This window comes from Microcebus murinus, chromosome 3 (genome assembly GCF_040939455.1).
Source record: "Microcebus murinus isolate Inina chromosome 3, M.murinus_Inina_mat1.0, whole genome shotgun sequence".
NCBI classification, from domain to species: Eukaryota; Metazoa; Chordata; class Mammalia; order Primates; family Cheirogaleidae; genus Microcebus; species Microcebus murinus.
Window position 1 is genome coordinate 38,488,285 of NC_134106.1, and position 16,035 is coordinate 38,504,319.

Consider the following 16,035-nt stretch of genomic DNA (forward strand, 5'->3'; position numbering starts at 1 on the left):
TCAACTCCATGCAGTTTCTCATTCTCCATTTCAAATCAAACCAATTCCCCCTCCTTAATATTTGTTGAGCACCTACTATGTGCAAAACCCTTTGCTAAGCTCTGAGTAAGTGAGGAGCGTAGCTCATGGGCCAGCCTGTGAACGAGATATCCACTCACTCGTTCAGGCTCTTGATTCATTTCCCCCGATATTTGTGGAGTGCCTGTTATGAACGGGGCTGAAGACCAGTACTTGGTACGCAGTAGGCACTTTGTGAAGACTAAGTCAGTTGGGTCCTAGGAGCTCTGGAGTCCAGATGTCCAGGAGAGGGAAGCGTAACTGTGCTAGGTCTTCTCAGGGTTAAAAGGGAACGAAGTCTGAGCCCGTTCGTGCCTGACATAAGCCCATTCTGCCGTTAGGTAGGTGGTGGCCTGGAAGGACAGGCTTCTCCCAGGCTTTAGTTTTCCCATTGGCACTTGGGGATTGATTTATTCAGCAATGATTTTTCTAGTGCCTTCTACCTGCCACACCCATTGCTGGTGCGGGGTGACAGAGCCTGCCTGCCTCACTGACCTCATCAAAAGCTGCGAGGACTGAACGGGGTGAAGGGCTTTGCAAAGCGTGCACCGCTGCCTGCTGCTGCCAAGGGGCCTGGAGGAGCTCGCCAGCCCCTAGCACGTCCCACCTGGGCCGCCCCAAGACAAGCTGTGTCCTTGATCCATCCCCACACCCACACCTCTTTCTGTTCCTGCCCAGTCAGGCCTTACTTGAGTTGGAATAAACGACTTCCTGGCGTCTCCCCACGCAGCCTATTTCTGGGCCAGAGTTTGTTTGAGGCCCTGTTTGGATATTGTTAAAAGTGAGCAGCTTTGCTCAGAAAGGTCAGCGTGAGAGACGAGAACAAAGAGATCTTTCAAGCTGGCCTCTCCCGGGGCAGTCCCAAACAGCTCGGAAAAGCCCCGGCTCCACCTGGCACCAGCAGCCTCAGGCCTGGGATGGGGTTGCTCAGGCTTGGGGCCATCTGGGGAGCCTTCGAGAAGCCCTGTCTGGTCTCTCATTGCTCAGAGGGGCAATTCCCAACATGACAGAACAGGCCAGCGTTGCTGGGACCCAGATCTCTCCTTGTGCAGCCCTGGCCCAGGAACCTCTGTGTTGATTTTTCTCTTTAAGGACATTCAATAAATACTGGGATTTACCCCAAACATGCCTGAGGGTGATTATTTGCTTTGCTAAAGAATTCCAGGGAGCTTCTTTATATGCCACAATCCCTTATAGAATTGAAATAGTGAAAGGACACAACTTTTGGACCCGGGATCTGGTTAAAATGCAGTGCTGATCCCTCTGTTGTGTGTGTGCTGGGGGTGGCGAGGTCCCTGAGAGCCTCCACTTTGCCCAGCCCCCAGGCGCTGCCCGTCTGCCGGCCCAGGAGTGCCGATGTGAAGTCTAAAGGCTGAGTTCGCCTGTCAGTGGCAGAGAGCCCAGTCCTTGCAGTAGACTGGGAAGAAGGGGCCACAGTCACTCTTGGCTTTGGCCTCCTGGTAGCAGCCAGGCCCAGGCTGCCAGGAAGGAGGCTGGCAGGTAGCCTGCAGAGTGGAAAATCACCCACAGGTCCCGAGAGCTGCCAGCCTCCTCTGGGCCGTGGGGCCTTGGGGCAGCTCCAGGGTCCAGCCTGCCTCAGTCTGTGGCTGTGTGGCCCGACTGCCAGGGCAGGTCCCTTGTGCAGAATGAGGTCCTAGAGTCAGCCATTTTCTCTCTCTGCTGGGAGCTCGTGAAGTCTGTGTCTTCCTTCTCTCTGCTGGTGGTGGCTGGTGCAGGGCTGTCCCCGCAGCTGGCCTGGCCTCACCTGTGGCCTCTGTCTAGCCAGTGTTGGGTTCTTTTCTGAAGTAGAGGCTTCAGTGGGACTGAAGATGCTTCTCATGGGGGGTCCCAATTCTGTCCCTGGGCTTGGTTTATCTACCAGGGACTCCTGTTCTTATGTCCCCTGTGGGTTGGGGCTGGTAGAAGAACGGTGGACACAAACCTGGAGGGTCCCCCAGGCACATCTGTGCCCTCCCCCTACTCATTAGCTCCTGGATTTCCATGCAAAATCATGTCAGTTAAAACATGAGTAATAAGATCTTTAAGACTCAAATTAGTTCTGATGCAATTGTAGGGCCAAAAAAAATTTTTTTTTAAAAAAGACTCAAATTAGAAGGAGAAAGGAAAATAGTATTTAGTGAGCCTCTGCCACAGGCCTGGGTGTGCTTGGGGCTTCATGTATGTTGTTTGCCTGATGGCACTATGAGGAAATGAGGAGAGACTGGGACTTAGAGAGGCTGCCTCACTGTCCCAAGATTGCAGACTTAGGATCTGGCTGTATGGCTGGGGTCTTCGTGTGAGAACGTCCCTTCTGAACCCTGGTGTCTTAGACTAGGAGAACGAGAAGGCACTGGGGCATCATCCAAACCAGTGGTTCTCAACCTTGAGTGTCCATCAGAGCTCCGCAGAGATTTGATCAAACCCAGATTGCCCCCCCCCCCGCCCCCGGTTTCCAATTCCGCAGGTCTGGGGCGGGGTCTTGAGAATATGCATTTCTAGCAAGTTCCTGGGCTGCCGATGCTGCTAGTCCAGGGACCACACTTTGAGACCCTCTGGTCTAAACCATCATTTCTCAGAGTGTGGGACAAGAAACTCTAGTAATATACAGGTGGTTTTAAGTGACACACACTAACTTTTAAAAAATACTCCTATATGTAATATTTATTGGCAAAAAAAGAAATCAGCACACCGAACCCATGATGTCAGGCATTTTTTTATTAAGGTGAGCTATCTACTGAAGTAAAAAGAAGATGTAAATAAAAGTATTACATAAGTAACAGCACTGGTGATGTGCAGCTAGAATTAACAAGGTAAATGTTGTAAGCAGGCAACAGAAGCCTGGGGACACTGAGCTATAGCCAGAAGTCTTCATTTCACAGACAAGTAGACTGCGGCCCACAGAGGGGAGCCGCTTCCCTGGGCCACATGGATTTGAAACGTCTCTGGGGGGGGGTGAGGTTTCCATCCTTCTCACCAGTCCCAGTTCTTCAGAGCACTGGGCCAGCCAGGGTAGGTCACTGTGACTCCAGTTCTAGCCCAGAGTAGAATTTGTCTCCATCCTCAGCCGTAAAATCAGGGATCCATGTTCATAGTGTCAGTAGTTTGCACCTTTTGGGCTAGCTTTTCTGCAGCTGAGCTTCCCAGAAGGCAAGAGGGCTTGATCTGCAAACTTGTTCTTTCAGGACTCCCAGGCCCCAAAGCCCCCAGGAGACCGTCCTGTGCATGAAAGTTGAAGGAGGGGCTCGTGTGACTTCCCTGGCTGCCAGCTTTGGCTCTTCACCTTCTGTGATCGATCTTTCCTTTGCTAAATTTGCTGGCCGGCAGCCTCTACTGTCCCTTGTGTGGTGTGACCCCGGGAATCCTAAGCAAATGAGCAGGGCCCTCCTTGGGCATTGCCAGAGCGCACGCCGCGTAGCAGGGGCTGCTGGGGCTGAGCCTCGGAACAGGTGACATGAGCCCTGCCCTCAGGAGGCCACAGTGTGCGGGGCCAGCAGGTGGCAACTGATCTCGAGGGACCACACTTGCCTCAGAAGAGGAATTAATGGGGTGTAAGACACAGGCAGGCAGGGCAGTATGGGGAGGGACCTGGGAAGACTTCCTGGAGGAAGTGACATTGGCACTGGTTTCTGAAGGATGAACGGGGATGACTGCTTAGGGCAGTGGGGGACGCCCATGCAAGACGTGACACAGGGAGCTGCGGCCAGCCAGAAAGGACTTGCTTGAGTGCTGGGGCTGAGCTGAGAGGGGTGAGGGGCAGGCCACGCAGCACCAGGAAGCTGCTCTGGGGGCCTGGCCTGGATTCTATAAGCCCTGGGGACCACCACGGGGGCTCACGTCGGGGGCATCCAGCTGACTTTCGCCTGTCAGCTGGACCCCTCGGGGTGGTGGCAGAAGTTCTTCACAGCCTGTTAGCGGGTTGCAATATCTATTCAGTGGGCTGCAGCCATCATGTCACAACAGGTGGGTCGGGGAAATAGAAAATAGCAATAGTAAAATAGAAAATAGCAGTGTTGATTGTGCGTAGTAGAGACAGGTAGCATGTCGAGAAAATTCAGTTCTACGTGAGGCAAGTGTGTGCATGTACTGGGTTGCGGTGTGAGATGTGTTTCTCACTGTGGGTCACACTTTGACAAGCTTGGAAATTATTTCCAGACACAGAGTGCTGACCAGAGGGGGCGAAACTGGCTAGTCCGGGCTGGGGTAGCTGGGACTGCGGGGTGAGGACGGACTCCAGTGTTGACCAGATGTAGCAGGTGAAGGTGGAGAAGTTGAGGCTGACTCAGGTCAGAAAGTCTGATGCCAGCCCAGGGCTCTTGGGCCAAGATGACACCTTGTTTGAAACACTCGAATACCAGCCCACATTGCTGAGGGCTGTGCCCTCCTCGTTAGGGGTGTTCTGAGCCTCGAGGGTCCTGGTGTTACATCTGCGACTTTTCACTCCACTTTTTGGATGTGTTCAGATAAAACGCCAGCAGGCAGCTCCTCCTGGGCGTGCAGGTGGCTGAGGATGTCTCTGTGGGAGCTTGGCTGGTGACGACTCTACTTCTGCTGTCCTCCCTCCAGGAATGTCGTGAAGGGCATGAGAGAGCTCCGGGAGATTCTGCGGACTGTGGAGACCAAAGCAACTCAGAACTTCAAAGTGGTAACCTGGGGTGCTGGCTGTGGCTGGCTTATTTGGGGGACAGGTTCCATGGGAAGCAGCAGAAATCTTTGCAGGTGGCCCCTGACCAGGGACGGCAGCAGGTCACATGCCTGCTCCCACTCTCCCCTGCTCGTGGCAGATGTCAGTGTCCAGCCTCAGCGTTCCTTCCACTAAGCCCGAAGGCACCTCAGCATCCTCATCACAGCCCTGCACGTAGGCCCTGGCCTGGCCCTCTGCATCCTTCTCATCACAGCCCTGCACGTAGGCCCTGGCCTGGCCCTCAGCATCCTTCTCATCACAGTCCTGCAGTAGGCCCTGGCCTGGCTCAGAGTTCAGATCTGCTGCCGGCCCTTCCCTAGCAAGCCGGTATGGTGATTCTTAGGGATTTGTTTATGATCCTAATAAATGACAATGACCCTGCTTGCCTGCCCCTTCACAGGCCTGCTCTCCTAGGCCTTTGTTCATCCAAAGTCAGAGCCACAGCTGCTTCTCACACTAGAATTCTCAGCCAAGTATCCGAAAGGCATCAGTAGAGAGAGCTGCCTGTGCCCAGGCTTTATGCTCTTTTCCAACGCTGCAAGGGCCTGTGAACACTCCGAGCTGGGCTGGGCTGCAAGGGGTCAGGAGAGGGAGGAAAAACACCTCTTGTGTAGGAGAGAAGAGAAGAAAAAAAATAAAGTAGGAGCCAGCCACTGCCAATGAGAGGGGCAGGAGCCTCAGTGCTGGGAGGACGGAGAGAAGTGAGAGAGGACTCCTTGGGAGTCGGGGAGACGGGGGCTCCAGAGGGGCAGCACATTGCAAGGCGGCCAGATTTGGCTGGGTAGCGCATGGAGGGCTTTCTAGACCATTCCAGGGGAGAGCCAAACACAGTGCCTGGGTCTGAGTGCCTCTCTCTCTACCAGATAGCAGCCAAGCACCTGGCGGGGGTCCTGCTGCACTCCCTGAGTGAGGAGTGCTACTGGAGTCCCCTGTCCCACCCTCTGCCCGAGTTCATGGGCAAGGAGGAGAGTTCCTTCGTCATGCAGGCCCTGCGGAAACCTCACCTCTACGAAGGAGACAAGTAAGTTCTAGCTGCCCACTGGGCCATGCCAGTTCTTGCACCTTGCGCAGGGTTTAGTCCCTGCCGGTGGCTCCCTCTGCCCTGAGTTCTCCTCTGGTCTCCACCCACTGACCACCAGGCAAGCTCTTTGGTCTCAGCTGGAGCCACATAGATTGGATAAGGCAGGTCTTGGGGTATAAGTTAGGGGGAGAATCCTAGAAGGCACCCAGAAGTCAAATTGTTTGGAGGTTACCTATCTTCCTAATAGTCTTGTCTGACACACCTCCCTCTCATTTGTGCCAGCAATCGAAGGCAGGGTCTGTGACCACTGGTGGCACTTCATTCCTGCTCTTCCGCGCTCCTCGCCCCAGCCGCCTCCTGCGGTACTGGTGCTGGAAGGGGCGTATCTTCCCCAGCAGCACCTGCAGGACTCCGGCCCAGCAGATTCCTAACTCTGGGGCCTGTTAGCTGCAGGTGGTATCTGGTGCCCATGCATTATGCAGAGAGGGTCACCTTACAGGGCAGAGCTGACTCCGGGACAGAAGGGCTGGCTTGGTGGACCGGAGGTGGTGCCTGGGGAGGGGTGTGCTCGAGCTGGGCCGTTTGTGTCTTTCAGCCTCTACTGCCCCAAAGACAACATCGAGGAAGCCCTCCTGCTCCTCCTCATCAGCGAGTCCATGGTAAGCTCTAGGGCATTTCTCGGGTTCCTCTGGCCCTCTGCCCCTGTGGGTAGGGATGTGGAGCTCAGGGACAGCCACCCATGGCCTGGCCAAGCTCCGTCTCCCAGAGATGTCCCCTAAAGCAGGTGCTTCTTGGGCCTGTTCCCCCATAGTGGGGGTGAGTATAGCTCGTTAGGTTTGGGTTTTGCTGCACAAGGCTGTCTTTGGAGGCCCAAACACAATGTTTATTCTACCCCAAATGAGTAGTAGGGACTGAATGCACGAGTTCCCACCTGTGTCTTTGGAGATTAAAAAGATGATTATCAACAAGTCAGCAGTGTGTGTTGAGCAGCTCTGTGCTGGGTTCTGTGACAGACACGAGAGTAGGGGTAGGGAGTGGAAGGAGGGTGTACTTTGGAGGCAGAAGGCCTGGATTCAGGTCCCAGCTCTGCTGCTCGTTAGCAGAGGGCCAGGGCCCAATCCCTGCAGATGGCAGTAACTCACAGAGGTAGGTGTGCCTGTAGAAGAAATGCATTCGGTCATGCAACAACTATTTCTTGAGCATCTAGTTTGTGCCAGACCCTGTTCAGGACACCAGAGATACTGCAACAAACAAAACAGAGGAAAGTCCCTGTCCTCATGGAACTTACATTTTAGGGAGGGAAGTGGGCAATAAATGAATTAACAAGTACAGTATCCATGGCATCCGTGTGTGAAGGGGAAGAGAGCAGAGAAGGGGACAAGGTGCACTGGACACAGCACATGTGAAGGACCATTTAGACAAGGCAAACACACACATGCGCGCATATACACACACGCACATGCACGTGCATGGTGGCCACGCTGCCAGGCAATGTTTTCCCAGTGCCAAGGTACTTTGGAGGCTCAGCACAGGACTGGTGAGCTGGGAACCACAGATCGATAAATAGGTTTTTTTTAAGGCAATGCCTCTGAGAGCAGCGTGTGGATGTAGAGGTTAAGAAAACAAGACCCAGACTAGGTATGGTGGCTAACACCTGTGATCCCAGCAATTTGGAAGGCCAAGGTGGGAGGATCACTTAAGGCCAGGAGTTGGGGAAGAATAGCCTGGGCAACAGAGCGAGACCCCAGTTCTACAAAAGAAAAAAGAAAAATTATCCAGACATGGTAAGATGGACCTGTAATCCCAGCTACTTGGGAGGCTGAGGCAGAAGGGTCACTTGAGCCCAGGAGCTTGAGGTTGCAGTGAGCTATGATGATGCCACTGCACTCTAGCCTGGGTGATGGAGCAAGACTCTGTCTCTAAAACAAAAAACAAAAAAAGAAAAAAAACAAACAAAAAACAAGAGCTCATGAGCTGGATCCCTGAGCACTCAGAAACGAATGTTCCTTTGGACGTGTGGGACCATGTGATGCCAAGGCTTGTTCAGAGAGCTTTGGTTGTTGGGTCACCTCTGGCTCCACAGGGCTCTGGGCAGGGAGACAGGAGCAGGCAGCCGGACCGTCGGGCGGCCACCCTGCCTGGGAGACCAGGGTCCAGGTCAGCTGGCGGTGTCCTGGGAAATTCCCTGTGGCATATAAAGCACAGGAAGGGGCAGAGGAACTGCTCAGACACAGTTTGCCCTGAGGCCAGGAGGAGGCACCACTTACGGGGTTGGCTGGTTTGTCCCCCCTTGGCTCACACACAGCCCATCAGACATTTAGAAACTTGAGGAATTTGGGGGAGAGTGTCAGTGATGGACTTAGCTTTAGTGTCTCATCTGCAGAGGCCTTTCTACCCGCATTCTAGATCTGGACTCTGGCTTGGAACAGTTTCTCAGAGTGACCAGACCTGCCTTTGTGTTGCATCCTCCATCCCACCAGTCACATTCTTGGTCAGCAAGAGAACTGGGGGGTGGGCTCCACTATGCCAGCCTCCCATGTACCCTCTGCCTGGCCTCCATGTACCTGCAGGGCTTTTCTCATCTCCCTTGGATGGTGGCTGGGTTTGGCTGCAGATCATGGGTTTGGGGAGAAGCCTCTAGCACAGTAGGTGGTGGTCTTGGCTGCTACCTGGGTTCTTCTAATACTTGCAGAACTCGTTATGCTGCAGAGCCAAGCCAGGATGCATAATCTCCATTGCTTCCCACCTCCAGGATGTCCAAGGCAGGTGCTCCAGGAAGCGGTGTTTGTAGGCTTCCTGAGCATGGCAGCCCCTGTATTCTGGGTTGGAACTCAGAGGAGTAGCTTCATGGTGTGGGGGTGGTGCCTTGGATATGGTTTGTGTTATAGCTGACTGTGTGATCAGAATGGATGAAGGAGCCCTTGTCTTTCAAGAGGTAGCTAGAAAACTTACTAATGCTTTCACAGGAATGCAAGGGATATGAAATATAACTAGTTGAAGAATTTTTGTGTTTTGGACCCAGTTTTGAGTCTTTGGAGCCAAAAGGACATTTGAAAATCTAATCCACCATCCATTCATCCACCAATCTAACTACCCATTCATCCATCCACCCTCCCATTCATCCATCCATCCATTCACCCACCACCTATCCATCTACATCTACTCACTCATTTATCCATCTATCCGTCCATCTACCCATTCAACTACCCGTGATCCACTCACGTTCATTCATTCATCCATCCGTCCACCCATTCATCCATCCATCAGTGCATTCATTCATCCACCCACCAACCATCCATTCATGTCATCGTGTTTGAGCAGCTGGACCATGATCAGCACTGTAGACACAATGATGAACAGTTTAATCTCTGTCCCTGACCCAAATGTACTCCCACCTAGTATACTGTGTGTCCAGGGATGTGGAGGGAATCCTGGTCCCCAAACCAGAACAAATTATCCCAATCCGCTAAACCCCTAAGGTAAATTCTTATTTTTGAAGGGAACCATATATCAAACCAGCTTGTTTTCTCAAATAGTTGGGGATCTAGAAGGTACAGGAATCTTTGTCATTTCGAAAATACTGGTCCAGGGCCAAAAATATGTGCTAAAGCAAACTGAACCTTTGGATCCCTGTTTCGTTTAGAGGAGGAAGAAGTTGCTGCCTATGTAGCCTCTTGGAAATGGAAAGGAAACAGAGACCTGGTGTTGAGTGAGGGTGGGCAGATGGGGGTCTCTGGGGACTGGGACCCCGCAGGTTATCAAACTAACTTTGTGCTATGCCCAGTGCTGGGCATCTGGTAATTTTAATCTTGAATTTGCCATTTACAACCTGTGTGACCTGGGCAAATTTCTTACCCACCAAGCCTCAGTTTTCTTATCTGTAAAATGGAGTTAATAAGACCTCTTTTGCAGGAGTTTGTATTAAGTAGAAAATAAACACAGAGGTGGCTGATACATTTTGGTTATTCAATACGTGTTCATTTTGTCCTGATAAATACTTGGCTCTAATCTAGTTATTTTTTAAGACATTTAGGGTCAGATCTGGTCAGAAGAAGATAAATGAATTGATACCATTCGGTTAAAAAAAAAAAAAAAGGCGTTTCCTGGGCTTGATTCCATTAGGAACTCAGCAGATGAGCACAGATTGTTCCAGTGTTTGGCACGTGGTTTGCTCCAACACAAGGCCTTGCTCTGCTGAAGGCTGCAAGGGTAAAGGGTCTAGTGACACTGCCAGCCCAGAGCCCTTGGTTCAGTAGAGGTGGGAGAGCCTCTCTCCCTCGCTGGCAGGAAGAGCTGTGATTTCTGCTGCAGGAGCCTGATGCGGCAGAAGCTTGGGCCTAGCGTGGCCCCCGCCGGGGTGGCTGGGTGGATGAGACACGTCGCAGAGCATGCTGTTTCTCACCTCTGTGAACTGGCAGCTCTAGAGCTGGTGGTAATTACAGCTGCCAGTGAGGGGGCGACGGCGCTAGCACAACATCACAGCATCCTCCAGGGAGGGGCAGCCGTTGGGCACGTGTTGCCATGAGACTTCTTCTCAGGGTGATTTTGGGGAGCATCAGCAACAGGCCCCCTGAGGCTCATTCCTTGGCCAGTGGAGAGGCTGCCTCTTAGAATGGGGCTGAGCAGGGCTGTGGACACATTGCCCAGGGAGCGTGTTCTTTGCAGAGAAGCAGCACCCAAGGCCCATAGGGGTCCAGTCCTACTTTGGGTCCCAGCCCCCATCTGTATGTGTTGAGCAGCTTACCTGGCCTCCCTGGGCCTCACTCAGTCCTCAGCTATACAATAGGGCGATAGTACATGAGAAGGTCATTGTGAGAGTTATGAGATGCTATCTAGAAAGTGTGCCACAAGCGAGTTCCCTTTCCTTCCCTTACACTGTGTCCAGGTTTAGAGAGGAGAAACAGGGCTGGGCAGAAGGGAAGGTCAGGGCCATCTGAGGCCCTGCAGCCAGCAGGGGGTCAGAACTGGGCTTGCATCCTGCTAGGTCGGGAAGAGCTGGCAGAGGATCCGGCAAGCGGCAGCAGTCCTGGCCTGGCCTCGAGCTTCAGCCTCAACTCCCTGGGATCTTGTGCAAAGCAGTTCACCTTTGGGGGTTCAGTGTCCTCATCTGCAATGGGGATCAGTGGTTTTATTCCTGCCCCCTCTGTGGAGTTACCCTGGGGGCAGAGGAGATAGTGGATGTGAAAATTCAGCTACTAAGAGGTTAGCCCTGGTGCGCACATAGAGCTGGCTGTTTGATTAGGAGTAGCCCCTGCCTTAGGTTCCACGTGGGCCAGCCTTCCCTGGGGAAATGGAGATCCCCTCGTGGGCTTTTTATGAGGCCCCATACTTGCTTCATGGACACTTGTCCAAAGACCAGAAGTGGGTCATGCTGGCAATGCGGAGCTTTGGATGGCAGGGATATGGGAGGAGCATTGTTTCTTTGGCTTCCTCTCTTCTGACCTGCCAGAAGCCTTGCTGGGAATGTTCTTTAGTCTAGGAGAGGCTGCCTTGGGAGAGCAGCCAGAGGGACAGAGGCTAGGAGCAGGACAACTGCGTGAGCCCTGCCTGGGGTTTAATGCACTGTTAGGAGAGCAGTGCATCCCCAGACCTGGGGGCCTGGGGGTGGGCATGCGGGTTATGGCAGTAAGCGCTAGGCAGGGAGAAACCAGGGGAGAATATTCTGCCATTGTTCTGAGAACAGCAAGGAGGAGGAGGAAGAGGAGGACCAGAAGGTTTAGCCTTTGTGTATTACATTAAGGGTCATAATCATGTTCACATCTGCAACTGCATTTGATTTGAAAGGTTTTCTGGTGAAAGCAGGATTCTGAGATCATTTAAATTGATAGAAGGGAAAGAATGTGGCTGGGAGTAGTTGGGGCCCTGCTGGAGCTTGGGGGGCACCGTGTGGCCTGAGGGCAGCAAGCCCAGGGAGGAGTGAGCAGGAGGCTGGGGGTGCTGGGGAGGTGTGAAGCCCTGGTCTCCAGGCTGCTATGGCCCCTGAGCTGCTCCTCTGCTGTGGTTTGCCTGCCAGCCCCTGCCAGCCCCTCACCTACCTTCTTTCTGTCCCATCCACCACAGCACTGCACAGGGGCCATCATAGCTGCTGGGCTGACTTTTGCTTCCAGCTCTTCTCTGGGGAACCACGCTTCAGTCTTGGCACAGGCACTAGTTCATATATCCCTAGGACCCTGCTGTTTGCCTGTTGGGGGCTGTCACCAGCCTGAGGATTTGTGCTTCTGCGCCCCTCTCTTCCGGTCCTGTTCTTCTGACCTAGTTCATGCCCAGTTCTGGAAATCCACCCCTTTCCCACCAGGCACACATCCGTACACTGTTCTCTTAAAGGTCAAAGTCCAGGGTGGACGGGCCAGGCCCACAGTTTTTCTCTCTCAAGGGTCACTTGCTCTGCAGAGGTGGACTGAGTCCAGCTGTGTGTGCGAGGCTGTGCTAGGGGCCAGGTGTCTGGAGGGGGGCGAGACGCGGCCCTGCCGCAAGCTCCAGTGGGGGGTGCGGGGCCAGGGCTTGGGGCAGCGCACAGGCCAGCGTTGGGAGATGCGGGAGGGGAGTTGGGTGCTGTTGCAGGAAGGGGCCCCCGAGCTGGGTTGTGAGAAACCAGGAGGTGCCCAGGTTGACAGAGGGAGCCACAGCAGTACCAGAGAGAGGCCATGGTGACAGTAGGAAGCAGCAGGGAGTTCCCTGTGGCTGGAGTGCCAGCCAGGCGGGTAGCTACAGAAAGGAGCTTAGACTCGATCCTCAGGGCCATGGTCACGCTGGCTGCTCACCACCCCTAAAGGCCACTGGTCTGCACGGGTGAGCTGGTCCCCAGACCCTGGACATGCCCAGCCAGGCTTCCTCCCACCTCTGCAGGCAGGCCACCCCATAGATGGCCGGGCCCCATCCCCTGCTGTCAAGACCTGTCTCTCTCACCAGACTCCCAGGCCGGGTTCCACTCGGGTGTGTGCGTCCCGCACTGCTGCTGCTTCCTGGTCCCCCTGAGGCCAGGCTCTGTCTCCTCATCGGGCATGGCCCTGCCTCTGTGGGCCCCGCCCTGGGTGGGCAGAGCTGCGGAGTTGCTGGGGCTGGAGGAGTGGGGAGGTACGTCCCCTGGGGGGGCAGAGCGAGGGTTGTGTCCCTGGTTGGCTCCGTGAGGTAGCTCTTGCCAAGACTCTGCCTGGGTTTCTTCTCTTCCTGTTGGTGGCTGTGTGGGTGGATCGCATGGGAAGGAGGGGATTTCTTGGCACTTTCCCTCCCCACTCCTTTCCCTCAACCCTCTGGAGCTCCTGGCCAGCTCCCATTCCCCAGGCTGGCACCGTGCTCAGCCTGTCTGGGATTTCCGGGCATCCCGGCATCCTCTTCTGGGCCCGTCCATGTCCTTGGGGGAGTGGGTAGCATTCATCGATTGTGGCTGGAGGGGCAGCCGCTGGCACCCCAGCCTTAAGTCTGCCTTGTTGACTAAGGTGTCCCCAGGGCGAGTCACCTCCTTGGGTCTTGGATGCGTTTGGCTCCCAGAGGCCACTAGGAGAATGCACTTCACCCCTGCACTGTGGGACACACCCAGAATCTGCAGTCCTACGGCTGGGCTTCTGCCTCGCCAGCCCCCACCTGCAGGAGGGGAGGGTCGTCCTGCCTGGAGGGAGGCCCTGAGGCCCAGCTGAGGACAGGAGGGATCGTAGGGATGTGATGAGGGAGACCCGGATTTCTAGGGCCAGCAGCTCCTTTTTCTTCTGTCAGGAGGGCCATGTCCTTGGCCCTGAGGTCCAGTGTGGAGAGGCAGAGGAGGGCGAGTCCCGTTGCAGGGAAGGAGGTTTAGACAAGGGAGAATGGGCAGGAAGGAGCCCCCTTGGACGGAGGGGGGTGGCCAGGAGGAGGGAGGATGTTCAGAGCAGCCGGCAGGAGCATCTGGCCAGAGCCCAGCTCTGCTCCAGTTCAGGCACAGCCCTTGGGGTGTGGGGGTGCGGGGTGGGGCAGTGACTGTCATTTCAGGCCCTAGAGCGTCTCCCGCCTGCTCAGAGCCCCCCACAACTCCCTCAGCTAGTCAGCTTCTCCCTCTCTGCCCTGTTCTTCTGCCCCCACCTAAATGCTGCCCCCAGGGTGTGGAGGTGGGCAGGGGGTGGGCCACCTGCCACAGAGCACAGGACAAACAAAGGGTCCCCCATCCTTGATGGGGGGCTCAGACTTGGTGATGAAGAGCTCCCCTCTTCAAATGATACAGAATCTCCTACTCAGAAAGCCCATTTCCCTCTCCTCCCCCACCCCCAGCAGCCATCTGGCAACTCTGTGAGCTACTGAAATCCCCAGTGCTGGGCGCCAAGAATGAGTCCTTGGGGGTGGGGGAGCTTTCCCTGGGGAGGGGCAGAGAGGAGCGTTCTGTGATTGGCAGGAGCCGAGGATACAGTCTGGGGTGATGGGCAGGAGTCCTGGAGGGTCCTTGGGGGATTTGGGGGGAAGAGGACACTGAGGGGCCAGCCACAGCCCACTCCCTCCTGGGGGTTCAGCAGAATCACCTGACCTGGTCCTGGCGGTTTCAGGTCACATCTGCGGCTCTTGCTGTAGTTGTGGAGTGTTGCAAACACACCAGGGACCGTTCCACAAAGCAGCTGGCCTGCACGCCTCAAAAACTCCAGTGTCGTGGAAGGGAAAGGCCGAGAGCCTCTTCCAGGTGAAAGGAGACTGAGGAGACAGCACCTGAGTACAGGGCAGGGTCCTGGAGTGAGAACGACAATAATAATTACGAATGGAGAGGAAGGAAGCAACTGTGGTGCACGTTAACAATTGATGATGGGCTTATGGTTATGGTCCTGTTCTTGCAACTTTTCTGTAGGTTTGAGATATTCCAGAATAACAAATTGAGTACCTGGAACTTGGCCCTCAGAGCTGCTCCCTCACCCCAGCCTGGGCTAAGGGTGAGGGTTTTCTCCCTATGGAGAGGGCCTTCGTGGGGATGGGAAAAGGCTGTTTCCAGGAGTGTGGCCACCTGCCTAGCCTGGGCCAGTGACGAAAAGGTGGTAGTGACTGGGCCAGCAAGGTGGGAGCTGTGTGGGGACAGATACATGCCTACCTCTGTCCTCACTTTTTCCTAAACTATGTCCCCCACCACAGGCAACTCGGGACGTGGTGCTGAGCCGGGTGCCAGAGCAGGAGGAGGACCGGACAGTGAGCCTGCAGAATGCTGTGGCCATCTATGACCTCCTGAGCATCACGCTGGGCAGGAGGGGGCAGTACGTCATGCTCTCAGAGGTATGGCGGCTGTGCAGCCCATGTTGCTCCCCGGGAGTCGGGCAGTGGGTAAAGGAACCCCAATGGAGCCACCATTTCCCCCTTCTCCACTTGTCACTTCCATGCCAGGCTGCTCTGCCACTCTCTGGGCCTGTGACCTTGGCAAGTTGGACAAGTCTCAGTTCCCTCATCAGTGAAAGGGGGGTAATTAGAGAACCCCCCTCACCAGGTCGTTAGGAGGAGTACATGCAAAAAGCTGAGAACGGGGCCATGCACGATAATAATAACTGTTAGCTGTTATTTTTGTTGGATATCTACATTTCAAAGGCCATTTCACAAATCTTCTTTCATTTACTTTTTGCCATTCTCCTGTAAGATCATTCACATGTTATGGAGGTGGGAACTAAGGGTCAGAGAGGGTGAGAGACTTGTGTGGGGTCACACAGCATGATGGTGACAGGGATTGGGTTACCCCTGGGTCTCCAACAGGAGCCAAGTGTGGACCTCGTGCAGCCTCCCGAGGGCAGTGGCTTGGGCAGTCACTACTCTGGAAGAGTGTGGGATGGCTCGAGGGGTCAGGAGGACCCCGAGGGGGAGGTCTGACTGTCTCCCCCTCTGCCCTCTGCAGTGCCTGGAGCGAGCCATGAAGTTTGCATTTGGAGAATTTCACCTTTGGTACCAGGTGGCCCTCTCCATGGTGGCTTGTGGGAAGGTAAGGCACAGGGGTGTCAGGGGTTACACACCCACCCTCAGGGGGCTCTGCTCTCTGTGGGTCCCTTCCGGAGGTAGACAAGGGCTGTTCTGGACTAGGTGCTGGGGAGACGACAGGGGTGGTTGGTTATCCAGCAGCTGGTTCGAATCTCCAGGAGAGGGCGGGGCGTGGGGAGGGCCACGCAGACGCCGTGTGTGAATCCCAGTCCGTGTGCAAGCCATGAGTGCGCCGCGTGCGGGTGTTGAGTCTGTGCATGCTTTTCTGTGGGTATATGTGCACAAACGGGCACCAAGCACCTCTGCTGGTGAATTGACAGATTCCACTGCCTGAGACGGGCACGGGGTGTGGGTCCAGGTGAGGGGAACATTG

General features: G+C 54.8%; 1 protein-coding gene across 4 annotated transcripts in view; it reads left to right on the top strand.

Moving 5' to 3' along the window:
- The window catches only part of TTC7A (tetratricopeptide repeat domain 7A), a 127,690-nt gene that overhangs the window by 40,671 nt on the left and 70,984 nt on the right, over positions 1-16,035 (top strand). For all 4 annotated transcript variants that reach the window (XM_076000720.1, XM_012755756.2, XM_076000721.1 and 1 more), the window contains 5 exons: positions 4,621-4,699; positions 5,602-5,759; positions 6,355-6,418; positions 14,838-14,975; positions 15,583-15,666. In XM_076000720.1, the coding sequence (XP_075856835.1) occupies positions 4,621-4,699; positions 5,602-5,759; positions 6,355-6,418; positions 14,838-14,975; positions 15,583-15,666 (523 nt within the window). The remainder of the gene's footprint in view (positions 1-4,620; positions 4,700-5,601; positions 5,760-6,354; positions 6,419-14,837; positions 14,976-15,582; positions 15,667-16,035) is intronic.